We start from the raw sequence: 14,710 nt of genomic DNA on the forward strand, positions 1-14,710 counted from the left end.
TACCTGTCCAACCTTTTCTTAAATAATACAATTGACTCCGCCGCCACTATTTCTCCCGGAAGATCATTCCACACGGCTACCACTCTCTGAGTAAAGAAGTTCCCCCTCATGTTACCTCTAAACCTCTGCCCCTTAATTCTTAACTCATGTCCTCTTGTTTTAATCTTTCTTCCTCTTAACAGAAATAGTCTATCCACATCCACTCTGTCTATCCCTTTCATAATCTTAAATACTTCTATCAAATCCCCTCTCAACCTTCTATGCTCCAAAGAATAAAGACCTAATCTGTCCAATCTCTCCCTATACTCTAGATGCTTAAACCCAGGTAACATTCTGGTAAACCTTCTCTGCACTCTCTCCACTCTGTTTATATCCTTCCTATAATTAGGCGACCAGAACTGCACACAGAACTCCAAATTAGGCCGCACCAATGTCTTATACAATCTCAACATCACCTCCCAACTCCTATATTCCATGCAATGATTGATAAAGGCCAGCATACTAAAAGCCTTCTTCACCACCCTATTCACGTGAGTTTCTACCTTCAGGGAACGATGTACCGTCACTCCTAAATCTTTCTGCTCTTCTGTATTCCTCAATGCTCTCCCATTTACCACGTATGTCCTATTCTGATTCTTCTTACCAAAATGAAGCACCTCACACTTATCAGCATTAAATTCCATCTGCCATTTTTCAGCCCACTTTTCTAAGCAGCCCAAATCCCTCTGCAATCCTTGAAAACCTTCTTCATTATCCACTATTCCACCTATCTTAGTATCGTCTGCATATTTACTAATCCAATTCACCACCCCATCATCTAGATCATTAATGTATATAACGAACAACAATGGGCCCAATACAGATCCTTGAGGCACACCACTGGTCACCAGCCTCCAACCTGACAGACAATTATCCACTACCACTCTCTGGCCTCTCCCTTTCAGCCAATGTTCAATCCATTTGACTATCTTAAAATTTATACCTAAAGACTGCACCTTCCTAACTAACCTTCCATGTGGTACCTTATCGAAGGCCTTACTGAAGTCCATATAGACAACATCCACTGTGCTACCCTCATCCACGTTCCTAGTCACCTCTTCAAAAAATTCAATCAGATTGGTCAAACATGACCTTCCTCCCACAAATCCATGTTGAGTGCTCCTGATCAGACCCTGTCTATCCAGATGTTTATAAGTACTATCTCTAAGAATTTTCTCCATTAATTTACCTACCACAGACGTCAAACTTACAGGCCGATAGTTGCCAGGCTTCCTCCTTGAACCCTTTTTAAATAACGGAAACACATGTGCAATGCGCCAATCCTCCGGCACTATCCCCATATCTAATGACATTTGGAAAATTACCACCAGAGCCTCTGCTATTTCCTCCTTCACTTCTGTCAATGTCCTGGGGAAGATCCCGTCTGGTCCCGGAGACTTATCCACCTTTATATTCTTCAAAAGCCTTAAAACTACATCTTTTGTAATCTCTATATTCCCCATATTTACCCAATTTGCTTTTTTTATCTCACATCTCCCAATATCCTTCTCCATAGTGAATACCGAAGAAAAGAAACTGTTCAATATTTCCCCCATTTCTCTAGGCTCCACACACAGTTTTCCGCTCTGATTTTCTAAGGGACCAATTTTGTCTCTAGCTTTCTTCTTACCATTAACATATTTGTAGAACTCTTTTGGATTAGTTTTCACCCTGCTTGCCATAGTTTTCTCGTACCTTCTTTTAGCTTTCCTAATTCCTCTCTTAAGATTCCTCTTACATTCAATGTATCTTTCAAACATCTCCTTAACTCCATGCTTCTTATATCTAATGTACGCCTCCCTTTTTCTTCGAACCAAGTTTCCAATATTCCTTGAAAACCACGGCTCTCTCAAACCTTTTGCCCCTCCTTTTAACCTAACAGGAACATAAAGCTTTTGCACTCTCAAAAGTTACTTGGTCGAAATTAAATATAGAAGAAAATGCTGAATTAACAAATCTTTTTATAGTTACAGAAATATATGACATAGTGATGTCTTTACCAAACAATAAGGCTCCAGACGAAGATGGGTTTTCTCCAGAGTTTTATAAAGAATTTAAAGGGTTATTGATTCCTATATTTATGGGGTTGTTAGACCTAATGGAAGATCTTTGTGATTTACCTGAGTCATTTAAAACTGCATTAATAACAGTTATTCCAAAAAAAGGAAGGACCCTTTGCTTCCATCTACATATAGGCTAATTTCATTATTGAAAACAGATTATAAAATTTTGACTAAACTAATAGATAACAGATTAGGTAACTGTTTATCTAAATTAATTAACATGGACCAAACAGGTTTTTATTAAGAAGAAAAGATCAGCTGACAATATTGTTAGATTTTCAAGTTTGTTAAATATGGCACAGAAAAGAAAAATACCATCAGTAGCTTTGGCTTTAGATGCGGAAAAAGCATTTGAAAGATTAGATTGTGATTATTTATTTAAAGAACTGAAGGTTTTTAGAATTCTTATAAATTTTATAAATTGGATAAGAACATTATATAATTGCCCAAAGGCTAGAGTAATTACAAAGAGACAAATATCAAAACCTTTTTTATTGGAAAGATCATTGAGATAAGGTTGTCCATTATTTCCTATTTTATTTATGCTGGCCATAGAACAGAGGTGATTAGAAGAGATAATGAGATTGAGGGATTTAAGATAAACAATAAAAAACATAAAATTATTCTTTTTACAGATTATGTAATATATCTTACAAACCCTGAAAGTTCATATAAAAAATAGTAAATGTTCGATTGGCGGAGTATGGATTAACATCAGGATATAAGGAAAATAGTGATAAAAGTGAAGTGATGCCAATGACTGAGACAGATTACACTCAAGTTAAGAAAATGACAAGGAGACGGTCCAGGAATGAAAATTGATAAGAATTTAAATAGTTTATTTAAATTAAATTACATACCTTTATTGAAGAAAATTAAAGAAGATTTAATAAGATGCCAATTTCATTAATAGGAAAGATAAATTGTGTGAAAATGTTTCAATCATTACCAATTTTTGTACCAACAATGTTTTTTCAAGATTTAAATAAAAGTGTAAGAAGGTTTATTTGATGAGACAAAATGCCTAGGATGGCATTGGAAAAACTAACATGGAAATATGATCATGGGGGACTACGATTGCCTAATTTTAAAAATGATTATAAAGCAGCTCAACTTAGATTTTTGCCCTCCTGTTACCAGATTGATGAAAAGATAGCATGGGTACAGATTGAAATGATTAAAATAGGAGAAAATAATTCTGAGTATATTTTGTATAAATATATATGGAATGAAATACATATAGAAATGAGAATGAGGAATTATCAGTTGGTTATAATGTTATTAAAGCAAAATCCTTTGATTCCTTTTACAGTTAATAATGTTTATTTTGACATTTAGTATAATTGCAGAATAAAAAAGATAAAGGATTGTGTTTTAGGTTCTTTTTTTTTTAATTTTTGACCAACTGAAGAATAAGTATAATATACCAAATAATATTTTTTCTTAATATCAGCTTAAATAAATTTTTTTAAAGTTAGGGACACATTTTAGATTACCGGATCGAAGTCCATTTGAATATTTAATAACTAATCTTTATCAAAAGATTTATTACTAATATGTATATAAAATTGCAAGATACTATGCAGAAAAAGGATTTATTTAAATCTAAATTGAGATGGGAAAGAGATTTAAATATACAAATTCAAGAAGTATTGTGACAGAGTATATATATAGATAAGTTTTTAGGAGATAAATTGGGAAAGGTTTGTTGGAATAGGTCACATACAAACACTTTAAAACAGATCTTATTTAAAATACTGGAGCTCTGATCCATGGTAGATGTATCGGCTCCAGAGCTTTTGCAAGAGCTTTTGAAGAGTGCTCAATAGACTGCACTAATGAATTGTTGTTTGCAAAAGGCTACAGTTGAAAGAGCATGCTGGAGCTGCTGCTGTCTGGAAGAGAACTTGCTGATCTGAGAGGGTCATATGGTTTTGCAAGCAGAGAGAGTCAAATAGGTTTTTCTCTCAGAGTGAGAGAGACACAGAGATGACTTCTATAGTGTTACAGACAGAAGACAATGGCTGGGACTGGAACAGGACAAGCTGGCAAGTGTGGAAAGCTCATTTGGAAGACAGCCTGGTCAACGCTCTTGTGGTGCATGCAAGAGGAGAGGACTGGCTGTCTAATGTTTCACTTGGAATAAGATAAACAGAAAGGAACTCTATGGTGACCTCAAAGAAAGAGGTTCTTCATCTGGAGAATGCTGAAGGGGGAAGTTTTGTCAGCAAGACACTGAAGTGGCTGATGGAAGTACATCAGTTGTGGATGTCCCAGAACAACAAATCTCTCTCTGAAAACTGACAAGAACCTTCCTGAGTGGTAACCATTTACCTTTCAAGCACCAAAATCTGGTGAACTTTATACATATTAAATTCTGTGCACAGTATAAGAATTGTCTACAACCAGTGAACTTGGAGGAATGAGAAGTGAGATTGGACTGTGAACCAAAGAACTTTTCTGAACTTAGACACACATTACATAAATGTGCGCTTAGAATTAGAAGGGGGTTAAGTTAGGTTAAGTAAGTCAATAGAGATAAGTTAAAGTTTGATTCTATTTTCATGTTTAAAGATAATTAAAAGCAACATTTGTTTAAGTAACCATTTGTCATGGAGAATATCTATTGCTGCTGGGTTTTGGGGACTTTTAGGCTCATAACAGTATGGTCAAAATTATGTCATGAAATTGTAACTAATACAATTAAAGTTAGATACCAAATGATATGATTTAATATTTTACATACAAATTACATGGAATTAATTCAAATTGTTCTGATAAATGTTTTAGATGTAATAAAGAAGTAGGAACATTTCTCCACGCAGTTTGGTCATGTGAAAACATAGGAAAACTTTGGGAAGATACAAGTATTTTATTGAGATGAGTTATAAAGGTGCAAGTTTTGAAAGATCCCAAAATATTTTTATTAGAAGATATTTTTGATTTGAAGTTAGATATTTATCAAAAGTTTTTAAGTGTAGCAGTAGCAAAGAAATGTATAGCCGTAATGTGAAAATTAGACAATAATGTGGGGTTGAATAAAAGGCAAACGAAATTACTAAACTGTATACCATTAGGGGAAAAAATGTATAATTTACAGAATCAACCAGAAAAATTTGATAAGATTTGGAAACATTATATGAATTTTATTGCAATGATTTCATCTACTGCGTCCGCCACTCCTGCTCCAACTCACCTTAATTAATTCAAGATACAAGATTATTATGTGTAAATTTAATTGATTTATACGATTATCACCCAGGCCTTTATTTCTTTTCTTCCTTCTTTCCTACTTTTTTGAGGAGGGTTTGGGGGGGGGGATATGAAATGATGTATTCTTTTTGCATCGTTGTTTTTTATGATATGGATAAGTACTATACTTGATGCAAATGAAAAATAAAATTTACAAAACAAAACTTGTGTGGATCACAGCCACTGATCTCAGTGACCAGTCCTGGTGCTTTAAATTTAATGCATTATAGAATTAATCTTAAAATTCATTATAGACTTTGACAACATCTTCAATCAACTGTTCTTTTCACCCAACACTGAAAGCATTTGTTTCACTGTTGCACACAGATCTATGCAAGATGTGGAAAGTGGTCAGCTCTCACAATCCAATCTTGGTGATTCTGGTCAACATTACAGAAGTTCTCCAAGCAACCAGTCTTCTTCAAGTGATCCAGGGCCAGGTGGGAGTAGTCATTGGCGGCAACAGTCCGGATATGATGGGTATGCAAATATATCTAACTTGCATTTACAGAAAGTCAAGTTCATCCTTCGAGACAGCCCATAAATTCTAACTAGTATAGGGTAGAGATGGACATGGAAGGCCACAAATATTGCGTCAACTCTAAGTCTCTCTTTGCCATTACTGACAAAGCTGGTTGAGAAAATATGATGATGCATTTAAAATTAATTAGCTGTAGTTTCCAAAAAGCCTAGCTGGTTCATGTTGCTTTTTGTGGAGATCATTGTGAAAGTGTTAAAACTCAGTTTAAAATCATTTATTATTAAAGAGGACTCCAATGAATCAAAGGTGCGCAGGAATGGAAATTTAGAACAAGGTTGGCATTGGCTGTCAGATATGCCAGGCTAAGAGCCAGTTTCTGCGCTGCATCACGAGGAATGCATTGAGCTAAGCCTTATCTGTGCCAGTTTTTTCTATTCCAAACAAAATTCTTTCTCAGGCCCAGGAACTTTGTAGATTTCAAAAGGATTCAGGACATGTGAAAATTCTCATGGCTAGGTTAAGTACAGGGCACTACGCGATCATAGAACATACTTGCAGATTTATTTATTAATATTAATTGTGACCCCCCTTATTAAACATTTTAAATATGTTTTGTTTATTTCATGGCCTTTAAGATTTCTTTTGTAGATTGTTTTGATGATACTGTTTGGAGGCCTTTTTGAACTCCCATCAGGGTCTTTTTTTAAATCTTTTGGTTAATTTAGAGGACAAATCACTTCACAAGGAGAGAAAGAGAGTTCCACACAGTTCTGGGAGAAGAGGTTAAAAAGGAGTGTTTACAGGCTTGGCACTTCAGCGGACCAATCAAATCACAATTCATTAGCAAGAACAAATAAAAGTGAAGCAGGCAAAAATGGAGCCGCTAGTGTGTAAATGGCCCAATGTAGGAGTGTAGAGTTAAGAAGATTTGGCTCAAGAGGCTTCAGTGAGCAGAGGCTGAGGACACACTACAGGTACAGGTGAGGTCATGTAAGATCTTTTGGTAATAACCCAGAGTGGGTAATGGAGATGGCAGCTAGACCAGTGCAGGCTCCAGTTGCTGCATGTGAGAAATCTGGGACAGCACACATGTCCCTGATGACCACACCTGCAAGAGGTGCATCCAGCTGCTGCTCTTACAGGCTGTATTAGGGAATTGGAGCTGGATGAACTCTGAATCTTTCAGGAGTTAGATGGGACGATAGACAAAAGCTGGAAGGAGGCAAGAGCCAGGTAAAATGGGTGACTTTTAGATGAGGGGAGAGGAATAGGCAGTCACCTGTGCCCACTATCTTAACAATAAATATACTGTTTTGGATACTGTTGGGAGGGAGGGGGAGAGGGTGGGTGTGGACAATCTACCAGAGACATCATAGTGATCCAGTCTCTGGCACCCTCTGGCCCTTCAGCTCACAAGTGGAGGGGGAGTAGAGGAAAGGAATAGTGATTGGGGAATAGATATGTGAACAAGATTGAGGCTACCAGATGAAATGTAGCTTCTGAGGGGCCAGGAACAGGGCCATTTCAGATCGAGTCCACAGCATTCTCAAGTGAGCAGCCAGATGTTGTGGTCCATGTTTGGACCAATGACATAAATAGGAAAAATTATGAGATCCTGAAGAGGGAATATGGGGAGTTAGGAAGGAAGCTGAAAAACAGGACCTCAAGGGTGGTAATCTAGATTCCTGCCTGTGCCACAAGTCTCTGAGGGCAGGAATAGATGAATGCGTGGCAGAAGTTCAGATTCATAGATCATTGGGATTTCTTCTGGGGAAGGTATGACCTGTACAAAAAGGATGACTTGCTCTTAAACAGGAGGAGGGTCTAATATCACGGCGGGCAGGTTTTCTGGAGATGTTGGAGTGGGTTTAAACTAGTTTGGCAAGGGAATAACAACCAGAATGAGAGGGCAGTGAATAGGGCTGAAGGTGCACGTGGATACACTGTGTAGTGAGATTGTGAGGAAAGATTGGCAGTCAATGGGGCAACATTGAAAGTGCAAGATAAAGGATTTAACTTGGGGTAATTTGGAAACAAAATTGAAAAGGCTGATGGTGACCACTGACAGGACTTTCATTGCTGCTGTCAGCTCCAGGTTGATCCTGGCTTTGCACCTGGATGAGGTCCTCATTGGGGATCCCATCCTTCCTCTCCTCCCCGTCTCCGTCATCTTGCTTCCCCTTGCCAGAGTGCCTGGGCAGACACCCCATTGATGAGGCTATGCCTCATCAGAGCTCGCTTGGCCCAGCCCTGGTTTCCCACCCTCTGTGGCCACTCCCCGCAGAGGACTCTCAGATTTGCCTGACACTCCTATCACACATCCCCTGTTGGCAGTGCTCTGCCATGGTGTGGCACGGCCTGAGTGAGGAGAACCTAACTCTGGTGTGGGCTGCTTGCTCCACTCCTCTGCAGGGGTCATTCCTCTAGTGCCCACTCACTCTTACCTCTCCTTGTCACGCACCCCAGTGGGTGTGACCATTCTGGGAGCCCTCTGGTCCGGCTGCAGGGATTTGGAGCAACTCGGGTCAGCTTTGGGAGTGCTGATATCTCCTCTAGCCAACATACTTCCATGAGCAGCACATTAAATGTCAAAGTCCCATGTGTGGCTTGTGAGCTGTGGCTTGGCCACCTCTGCCCTAAAGTTTAACCTAAGGTCAGTGCCAGAATAGGTGTTAGAGGAGGGCATTAGGGTAACCGGGTGGGGCACAGTCCAACAGTCATAGACTCAGTCAGCGGGGGGTGGGCGGGGTGTGCTGGCAGTGGCCTACCTGCCCGGGTGGGGCACAATCCAACTCTCAGAGACTCGATCAGTAGGGGGTGGGGGGTGCTGGCAGTGGTGGCCTAGCTGCTGAGCGGATCTCCTCTGTCCCTCTGACGTAACAGCCGAAAGTGCAGCTTTTATTGCATGGAGAGGCACTAGTGTGTGTCAACCTGGATGCTAGTTACACTTGACGCATGCTAGTGATGCAGGCGGGGGCAGGTCTGATGGCAAGCAATGGCTGCGAGTGTATGGTGGCACACCATCTCGCAATGGGCTGGCCATACCTGTGAATGCCCCACTTGGCACTGACTGTGGTTTAACCTCCAGCTTGAGTTGGTGGTGAAGAAGGTGAATGCATTGTTGGTGTTCATAGCTAGAGGAATGGGATACAGGGATGTGATGTCAAGGCTTTATAAGGCACTAGTGAGGCCTCAGTTGGATCACAGGGTACATTTTTGAGCTCCTTATTTAAGAAAGGATGTGCTGGCATTGGAGAGGGTTCAGAGACGTTTTACAAGAATGATTCCTGGAACGAAGGGGTTAGCATATGAGGAACTTTTGGTGGATCTTAGACTGTACTTGGAGTTCAAAAGAATAAGGTGGGGGGTGGGGGGGAGGGACTTCACAGAAGCATCTTGAATGTGGAAGGACCTGGACAGAGTCAATGTGGCAAAATTATTTCCCATGGCAGGAGAGTCTAGGAGAAGAGGGCACAACTTTGGGGTTGAAGGGCACCCATTTAAAGCAGCAACATGGAAGAATTTATTTAGCCAGAGAGTGGTGAACCTCTGCTGAATGGCCTCCTTCTGCTTCTATATCTTAGTCTTGTGGTCTTATTTCATGTTGATCATTCAAAATGAGGCCAGTGCAATTTTTTTCCAGAGTACTGAAAAATACTGTAGTTCTGTTGTACCTCTCAAGACATTTCGATGTCTGAAAGCGCCTCATGTACTTTTGAATTGTATTTACTCTTCTAATATAGGAAATGCAGCACCCAATTTGTACACTGTCAGCTTCAATGGACAGGATTATGACAGTGACAAGCTGATCAGTTTTAGTGAAGCTGACTAACAATTAGATGTTACCAGACCTGGAGACAATTAGATGCCATCCAGTTGGAGGGTGCCCAGTCGGAAGATGAGGTGTTGTTCCTCTAATTTACAGGTGGTCTCAGTCTGGCAGTACATGAGACTACAGACAGACATGTCGGCAAAGGAATGGGATGGGGTATTGAAATGGGTGGTCACTGGGAGATCCCCACTATTGCAGCAGACGGAGCTGAGGTGCTCAACAAAGCAATCTCCCAGTCTGTGTCCAGTCTCTCCAAGGTAGAGGAGACCACAGCGTGAGTACCGAATGCAGTAGATAACAACTGCAGATTCACAAGTGAAATGTTGGTTCACTTTGAAGGATTGTTTGGGGCCCCGAATGGTTGTGAAGGAGGAGGTGTGGACACAAGTGGATTATTTCCTGCAGTCACAGGGGTAGGTCCCAAGGGGGTGATTGGTGGGGAGGGAAGAGTGGACAAGGGAGTCATGGACGAAGTGGTCCCTGCAGAAGGCAGAGAGGGGAGGTCTAGTGTCTAGTGGTCTCTGTTTCAGCTTTGGCGACCTACAGGATCAAGTCTCCGACATGAACTTTTGCCCTGAACCTGCTGGCCCAGAGGACCATGTTTCACACACAGGTCTCCATTTCAGCCCCAGCAACCTACAGGATCAAGCCTCCAACATGAACTTTCACCCTGAACTTGGCGACCGATAGAACCGAGCTTCAGACGCAGGTTTCCACTTTGGCCCTTGCTACCTACAGGAACGAGGCTCCTTCGCAAACTACAACCCTGGTCCCAGGAGCATACGGGCCTCTCTCCACCACCATCTGACTTTCCCAGCACTTCCTTTCCTCCCTTGGACCCTTCCTACCCTCCACCTCCTGATAAACCCTTTCCTCTTCCCCTCCCTGACACCCTGTACCCCAATGAACCTCCCCCTAACCCCTGCCTGGTCTTCACCATCTCCCTGGCCCCATCTCGGAAACTGAATGCTCTGTCCTTAGTAGAGACTTCACCTTCACGAGTTCTATGCACACTATGATGTTCAACTCTTCTTCCGTCAGTTCCATCTCCATGCTTACTTCCACCACCATGATTCTCCATCTCCCTCTACAGCTCCCTTCTCCCGCTTTAAAACATCTTCTTCCTTCTCGACACCTCGTTCTGGTCTTCTACCTCAGTGGTTCTCAACCTTTTTCTTTCCACTCACGTACCACTTTAAGTAATCCCTATGCCATAGGTGCTCTGTGATTAGTAAGGGTTTGCTTCAAGTGGTATGTGGGTGGAAAGAAAAAGTTTGAAAACCACTATTTTATTCGTACCTAATTGACTCGTTATGTGCACAATTTCATAACTCCAAAGGAAATGGGCCATAGACAATTTTTCTCAAGCAAAATATTTCAGTAACAAATGAGACTAGGGCAGTGATTCTCAACCTTCCCTTCCCACTCACATCCCACCTTAAGCAATCCCTTACTAATCACCTATGATTAAAGTGGGATGTGAGTAGAAAGAAAAAGGTTGAGAACCACTGTTCTACCTACTCTGGACCTTCATATTTCCAAATGCCGACATGTCATCAACTGTATCGATTGCACTACTCCCCTCACTCATTCCAATCTCATCCCCTTGGAACACCTGGCCCTCCACTCTCCACACCAATCTGAACCTCACCCTTAAACCTGCAGACAAGGGTAGTGCTGTTGTGGTCTGGCTCACTGAACTCTATTCGGCCAAAGTCAGGCGATAACTCTCAGACCTCCTGTTACTTACCCTTCCAACAGGACCCCACCAAAACTCATCAAACCACTGTATTACATGCCATCTCTGAACTCATCACTTCCGGTCACCTCCCTGGCACAGCCTCCAACCTTATTATTTCCCAATCCTGTACCGCCTGTTTCTACCTCCCACCCAAAATCTGCAGATCCATCGTGTTTGGGTGCTCCTGCCCCACCAAATTGGTATCCGCTTACTTTGACTCAGTTTTGTCCCCACTAGTCCAGTCCCTCCCCACCTATATCCAGGACACTTCACGTGCCCTCCATCACTTCAACTTCCAGTTTCCTGAACTCAATTGCCTCATATTTGCCACGGTCATCCAATCTCTATACACCTCCTTTCCCCATACTGAAGGCCTCAAAGCCCTTTGTTTCTTTCTGGACAATAGAACCAACCAGTCCCTCTCCAAAAAACCCTTCTCTGGCTGACAGAACTTGTCCTCACCCTCAATAATTTCTCCTTTAACTCATCACACTTTCTCTAAATTAAAGGGGTAACCATGGGTACCTGCGTGGGCCCCAACGATGCCTGCCATTTTGTTGGCTATGTGGAGCAATCCATGCTACAAGCCAACACAGGCAAGGCCCCTCAACTCTTCCTCCGCTACATCGATAAGTCTATTTTGGTGCTGCCTCATGTACCCATGATGAACTTGATGACATCATCCACTTTGCTGCCAACTTTCACCCCAACCTCAAATTTACTTGGTCCATCTCCAGCAACACTCTCCCTTTTCTTGATATCTCAGTCTTCTTCTCAGGAGACAAACTCACAACAGACATCTACAAACCACCAACTCCCACAGCTACCTCGACTACACCTCTTCCCACCCTCTCCCCTGTAGGGATTCCATTCTATTCTCTCAATTCCTCCATCTCCATCGCATCTGCACCCAGGATGAGGACATCCATGCCAGATCATCAGAGCTGTCCTTCTTCAAACAATGTGGCTTCCCCTCTACCAGCACTCACCCACATATCCTCCTTTACCTGCACATCTGCCCTGGCCCCCTCCACCTCCACGCACAAGGATAGGATTCCTCTTGTCCTCACCAACCACCCCACCAGTGTTCACATCCAACACAACCTCCTCCGCCATTTCCGCCGCCTACTACGTGATCCCACCACTAGACTCATATTCCCCTCTGTTCCCCTCTCTACCTTCTACAGGGACCACACACTCCATGACTCCCTTGTCAATTCCTCCCTCCCCACCAATCATCTCCTTTGGGCCTACCCCTGTGACCAAAGAAGAAGCTCCTCTTGTGCCCACATCTCCTCCCTCATCACCATTCAGGGCCCCAAACAGTCCTTCCAAGTGAACCAACATTTCACTTGTGAATCTGCATGGATCATCTACTGCATCTGATGCTCCCACTGTGGTCTCCTCTACATCAGAGAGACTGGATGCAGACTGGGAGATCACTTTGTTGATTACCTCGGCTCTGTCCGCTGCAATAGTGTGGATCTCCCAGAGGCCACATTTCAATTCTCCATCTCTTGCCAACATGTCTCATTAACTGCCAGACTGAGACCACCCATAAATTGAAGGAAAACACCTCATCTTCCGACCAGATGGCATTAATATCGACTTTTCTGGCTTTCATTAAATCCCCCACCCCACCTACTTGCTTCCCCCCCATCTCTCTCCATTGCACAGACTTTTTATTTCCTTTCGCACAGACATGATAAATTCTGCCTAGTCCCTATTACATCCAATTAACACCTTTTTATTTTGGTTTGGATTCTTCCCCCATTTTTTGAATTCTGAGATTTGCTGATATCCTGCTTCTGCCTTTTCTTGAAGAAGGGCTCAGGCTGTAAAGGTCGGCAATATATCTTTGTCTCCTAGAGATGCTGAGTTCCTTCAGAATTTTGGTGTTTTTACTACAATCACAGTGTCTGCAGCCTATAGTGTTTCTCTGAAGACAATTATCCTGTTGTTCAAATGCTGTCATGGAACCTATTACCATAACTGAATGATAGATGCGAAATCAGTTAAAAATTTCATTCAAAAAATAACACCTCTATCAATGCAACACTCCTTTCCCAACACTGCATTGTGTGTCAGTTGAGATTGTGCACTTTGTTTTACACAGTGTGATTGTTTATTCTTTCATGTTTAATCTGCTTCTTAGATTTTAATTTGCTGTTAGCTGAGGGGAATCAGGTGTAACTGTGACCCACAGGCTTGCATGTAGAAAATGTCCATACTGAGTAAATGTATTTCTCCACTGAAAAAATTGGGAACGGCATTCTTTAGAGATGTGCAGGATGTGAAATAGGTTTGTGTGTGTGTGTGTGTTATATATATGTATATATACACTATGTGTATGTATGTTTTATATAAATGTCTATATATACTATATGTGTGTGTGTGTTTGTGTATATCCATCTCTCTCTTTATTTATTTGTCTATTTATTTATTTTGCTTTCTATTTATTTATTTCATTTATATGTAAATAGTTTAGGCCAAGAAATATTCCTTGTAATCCAGGATAGTTCATTGCATGAAAACTTTGTCTAATAATTTTAATGAAGTAAAGTAAAATATGATTAAGTCTTGGCTTGCTCTGTGAGTTTCAACTCTAATGTTAAATAGCAATTACTTTTGAAATTGTATGTGCGGGAACATGCTGGGAACTGCAACTTGCCAGCTTGAGACCTACTCTGAGAGCATTTTCCAATCAAACATGGGGTGCTAACATCAAAGAAGCCCTTACAGATTGCAAAAGATTTTTTGAAAAGCTCTAAAGTTAGTTCCTGGGGAGGTGATCAGAGAGAAATGCAGCAGAATCCATGACCTTCAGCCCAACAAGCTCTTTTTTTTTCAATGATTCTATCCTAACCTATTTAATATTCTCATCAATTCCCCTGGATTATAGCACTTGATCACACATTGGGGCAATTTACATCAACCAGAGCACCCAAGAAAAACCCATGCAGTCGCAAAGAGAACATGCAAACTCCTGACAGGCAGCAGCCAACGGCAGGATTGAACCCAGGTCTCCAGCTCTGTTCAGCAGCAGCTGAACTAATTGCAACAGTGTGCTGTCTAAAGTTCTAACTGTACTTTTAGTATTTGTAATGTTTGTCAAGTCAAGGCAAGTTTATTGTCATCTGATTGTACAAGTACATCCTGACAAAACAGCGTTCTCCGGTCCTCAGTGCCAAACATGCAGACACACAACCAGATATAATGCACATAAAGATAAACAATACGTATGAAGGACAAATATTTTATCTATAATAAATAAATATTGCTTTGTCCAAATGAGAGTCTCG

At 41.4% G+C, this 14,710-nt stretch overlaps 1 protein-coding gene across 10 annotated transcripts in view; it reads left to right on the top strand.

Moving 5' to 3' along the window:
- sipa1l2 (signal induced proliferation associated 1 like 2) overlaps window positions 1-14,710 on the top strand; it is a 664,341-nt gene that overhangs the window by 528,882 nt on the left and 120,749 nt on the right. For all 10 annotated transcript variants that reach the window (XM_069885039.1, XM_069885037.1, XM_069885038.1 and 7 more), the window contains one exon: window positions 5,682-5,834. In XM_069885039.1, coding sequence (XP_069741140.1) covers window positions 5,682-5,834 — 153 coding nt within the window. The remainder of the gene's footprint in view (window positions 1-5,681; window positions 5,835-14,710) is intronic.

This window comes from Narcine bancroftii, chromosome 6 (genome assembly GCF_036971445.1).
Source record: "Narcine bancroftii isolate sNarBan1 chromosome 6, sNarBan1.hap1, whole genome shotgun sequence".
NCBI lineage: Eukaryota > Metazoa > Chordata > Chondrichthyes > Torpediniformes > Narcinidae > Narcine > Narcine bancroftii.